The 3,787-nt window shown below is 53.2% G+C and overlaps 1 protein-coding gene across 4 annotated transcripts in view; it reads left to right on the top strand.

Annotated features, from left to right (window-relative positions):
* Positions 1-3,787, top strand: part of IGSF5 (immunoglobulin superfamily member 5) — a 40,387-nt gene that overhangs the window by 2,482 nt on the left and 34,118 nt on the right. For 3 of the 4 annotated variants that reach the window (XM_011375304.2, XM_011375305.2, XM_011375303.2), the window contains exon 2: positions 2,064-2,141. The exons of the other annotated variant lie outside the window; for it this stretch is intronic. In XM_011375304.2, coding sequence (XP_011373606.1) covers positions 2,084-2,141 — 58 coding nt within the window. In that variant the 5' untranslated portion in view covers positions 2,064-2,083. The remainder of the gene's footprint in view (positions 1-2,063; positions 2,142-3,787) is intronic. 4 annotated transcript variants of the gene reach the window in all.

The following is a 3,787-nucleotide window of genomic DNA, read 5'->3' as shown; positions in this document are numbered from 1 at the left end:
TCTCAGCGTGTTTGCACAGGGCCCGCCCCGGGTTCTGCGGGCTCATTAGAAGCGGAGTCATTCGCCCCTGTGGAGAATGAGCGAGACAGGACTGTGAGGACAGTGGCAAAGTGAAGCATTTAATCAGTCAGGCCACCAGCCCTTAGTCTGCAGCCTGACTCACTTTCTGTATCCGTGACTCCAAGTATTTCCGAATGGACCTTAGGCTATTTTCGCGGTTTCGATAGATAACTAACGCCGTGTCGTAATTTGCATTTATTGCTTTTGGTGAAACGTGTCGACTTTTATGACTGGACGGCTCAGTTTCTCCTTTATCCTCTGCTGGAATCTGGCATTCGCGGCGAGGTGATGGGGAGAGCTGTTGACCAGTCCAGTTGTATTCACTGAACCCTGAAAGTTGGTAGGTGATTTATTCGAGGCTTCGTAATTGGGGGTCTGGAACCCATGTCGGGAGGCCGCGATTGCAGTTCGGGCCGTGTGCAGCCTCCGTGCCACGTGCCGATAAGGCGTCCATCAGGGGACTTGCTGACTCTGTGTTGCGTGATCGCAAGGGGCGGCTTCCACAAGGGCCCGGCGGTCCAGCACGGACGCTGCAACCTAGTGTGTGGCCGAACGCAAGGACACACACCGACTCGGCTTTCCAAAGGCATCGGACGGCAGTGGGGTGGAACCCACATCCCTGCTCATGGGCCGTGAGATACGTAAATGACACCGGCAGCGACGGTCCCGGAGTCTTTGCGATCCTTCACGCGGCCGGTCGCGTGCTGGGGACTTCCCGGGCCCCGTTTCAGGTCCTGTGCTTCTGCGCGTGGGCCTCCCTCCTATGGCCTGTAAGAGGCCCCCGGGTGATGTGTCAGCGCATCACACAAATCCCGCCGTGGGGCTCCGACCGACCCGGTACCCCACATTCTGGAGGGATGAGGTGGATTCCCCAGAGCCAAAGTGAAAGCTGCCCCCGGTCACTGCACCCCACACATTGGTGGTCGAAGAACGTTTCGGATCAAGAGACTCTTTTCTGAGGTTAAGGGGCTGTTTTTCGTAAACGGTTTATGATATGTTGGGTGGGTGACTTAGCCCTAAACGCCCCAGTGGGGCCAAGCCGCGCTGGTGGCCGCCTTGAAGAGAAGGAAAAGAAGAAAAACGCAGAGGCGGAGAGCAACCAAGAGGGTTGTCGAAGAGCCAAGGGGTTGACGGAAAGGCCACGAGGTGCACGGGACATGATCCCGCGTGCGGCCGAGGGGCCATCGAGACCGTGCTTGGTCCCCTGCTGGCCTCCCTGACCTCTGACCGCCCCCCTCCCAATCATCCCTCACTCTGTCCCAGCCCAGAGCCCTGTCTGTCGTTCTTCCAATGTGCCAGGCACGGTCCCACCCCGGAGCCTTCGCGCCTCCTGCTCCTCCGCCTGGAAGGTTGTCCCGCAGGTGTCCACGTGGTGTCACCTCCCCGCTTCGCTGTTCAGAGAACCCCTTCTCGGGAGCCTTCCTCCGAGCTCCCGATTCGAGGCGATGGCCAGCCCAGCCCCAGCGACGCCCCCTCACACACACTCTCCTGTTCTATTTTTCCCTCATCCCCGCTGCCTTCTAACTGGCTTACGATCTAGTTCTTCATCTCGTCGTCCGCTTTCGCTTTAGAATGTAAACACCGTGGGCAGGACTTATTTTTTTCTCAGTGATGAAAGCACCGTGGCTGAGACGATTGTAGGAAGCCCAGGCTCTGGGCCAGGAGTCCGGCTGTCTTGGCGGTCCAGCCGCATCCAAAAATGTATACATGAGCTTGGGAGAAAGACCCTAAGCTACAGTTCTCACGCTTGAGCAGGTACCAGGATGCGACATTGTTTCATTGTTTAGACAGGTTGCCTCCGGGGCCCCTGACCCGGCGGGTCCGGGCTGGGCCCAACCACCTGCTTTTCGGATAAGTTCCCAGGTGAGGCTGCTGCCGCTGAGCACGCCGAGAAGTGCTGACTCGTCCATCCTCGGACTCACCGGGGCTGGTCCGGAATCCCCCAGCTGAATGGTAAGTGCCCATCAGGGATCGACTGGAGCCTTTCTGCTTTGTTCTCCCAGGTGGGGAAGACGATGAGGAGATGGAGGGCAGCTGCAAAGGCATCCTGGCTGTGCTGGTCATCCTGGCTGGTCTAGCAGGTAGGATCACGTGAGCTTGCTGGAATGCTCCAGGGCATCCTCTTGAAGTGGGTGGTAGGAAGCTCAGGGGAGGCTGCTGGGCACATGGTGCCAGAAGGTTCTTCCTTAGGCACATCCCACATGGCCCCCTTGTTTTTCCCCTGAAATTTTGTGTTACAGGCACAGACGGCCTTGGTTGAGGCCAAAAATGGTTATTCCAGGAGGGCGAGTCTTATGGGCGAATTCTAGAGCCTCCTGGGGAACGGGGTCCATCGCAAACACTGAGCCCCTCCGATGCTTCATCTGGGGAAGGCTTGGGAAGAGACGGCTTTGTAGACTTGGCTTTGAATAGCTGAGGGTGACCTCTGTGTGCACCCGAAGGGCTCCTGCCCGCCCTCTCCTCCGTGCTGAGCCCCCAGGGTAGTGGAGTGCATGGAACTTGACCCCTTATCTATTCACTTGGTGAATATCCACTGAGGGCCTCTCACGCACCGTTTAGTTGAGGCGCTGGGATGCGATTATGAGCCAAAGCAGGAAGAATCTTTGTGACAAAGAGGTTTAGAGCCTAGTAAGGGAAATGGGCATTAATTCATAGAAAAATCAATATTAAAGTACCCCTGCGACAGTTGCTTCACTGATATAACAGCCTCTTATAGGGTAATTTAGCCTAAATCGGGTGCTCTGAGGGGCCCTCTGAGAAGGAGACGCTCGGCTGGGAGCTGAGGAGTAAGCGAGGAAAAAGGCACGCCAGGCTGGTCACTGCCCGTGCAAAGGCCCTGGGACCAGAAAGATAAATTGAAGACACTTTGGTGGCCAGAGGGTGGAGTCAGGGTCTTAAGATGTGATAATATTGGGGATTGTCTGGTCTTTATCCTAAATGATGGAAATATTGAAACAAAGTGTGGGGTGTGCAGGTGGGAAGTAGCGGAGGGTCCCTGATAACACGGGTGTTTTTTAAAAAAAAATTTTCTATATTTTTTTAATTACATTAGTTTCAGGTGTACAGCACAGTGAGTAGACATTTCAATAACTTGTGAAGTGATCACCCCGATGAACCCAGTACCCACCTGACACCACACATAGTGATTAAAGCACTATGCTCCTCATCTGTGCTCTACATCCCCAGATGATTTGTATCTACCAATTTATACCTCTTAATCCCCACCGCTGACACCCACCCCACCCCTCAATTCGACAGCCATCAAAGTGCTCTCTGTATCTATGAGCCTGTTGCTGTTGTCTGTTTGTCCTGTTCTCTACATTCCACATGGAAGTGAAATCCTGTGACATCTTTCTGTCTGACTTACTCCGTCAGCACAGTATCCTCTAGCTCCTTCCATGTTGTTGCAGATGGCGAGATTTTTTTTTTTTAAATGGCTGAGTAATAGTCCATTGTATGTGTACCACCTCTTTTTTTAATCCATTCATCCATCGGTGGACACCCAGGTTGCCTCCATATCTTGGCTACTGTAAGTAATGCTGCGATGAACATATGGATTCTCATGTCCCTTCAAAGTAGTATTTTGTTTTTTTTTCTTTCCATTTTACTCTTATCACTCAATCAGAAGGTTTTTTTTTTTTGAATACCCAGAAGTGGGATTACTGGGTCTTTCTTTGTCTCTTGTTGTAGCCTTTGTTTTAAAGTCTATTTTGTCTGGTGTAAGTAT

Source organism: Pteropus vampyrus, unplaced genomic scaffold (genome assembly GCF_000151845.1).
Source record: "Pteropus vampyrus isolate Shadow unplaced genomic scaffold, Pvam_2.0 Scaffold270, whole genome shotgun sequence".
NCBI lineage: Eukaryota > Metazoa > Chordata > Mammalia > Chiroptera > Pteropodidae > Pteropus > Pteropus vampyrus.
The sequence above is the reverse complement of the archived record's forward strand: the minus strand, read 5'-3'. Positions and strand labels throughout refer to the sequence as shown.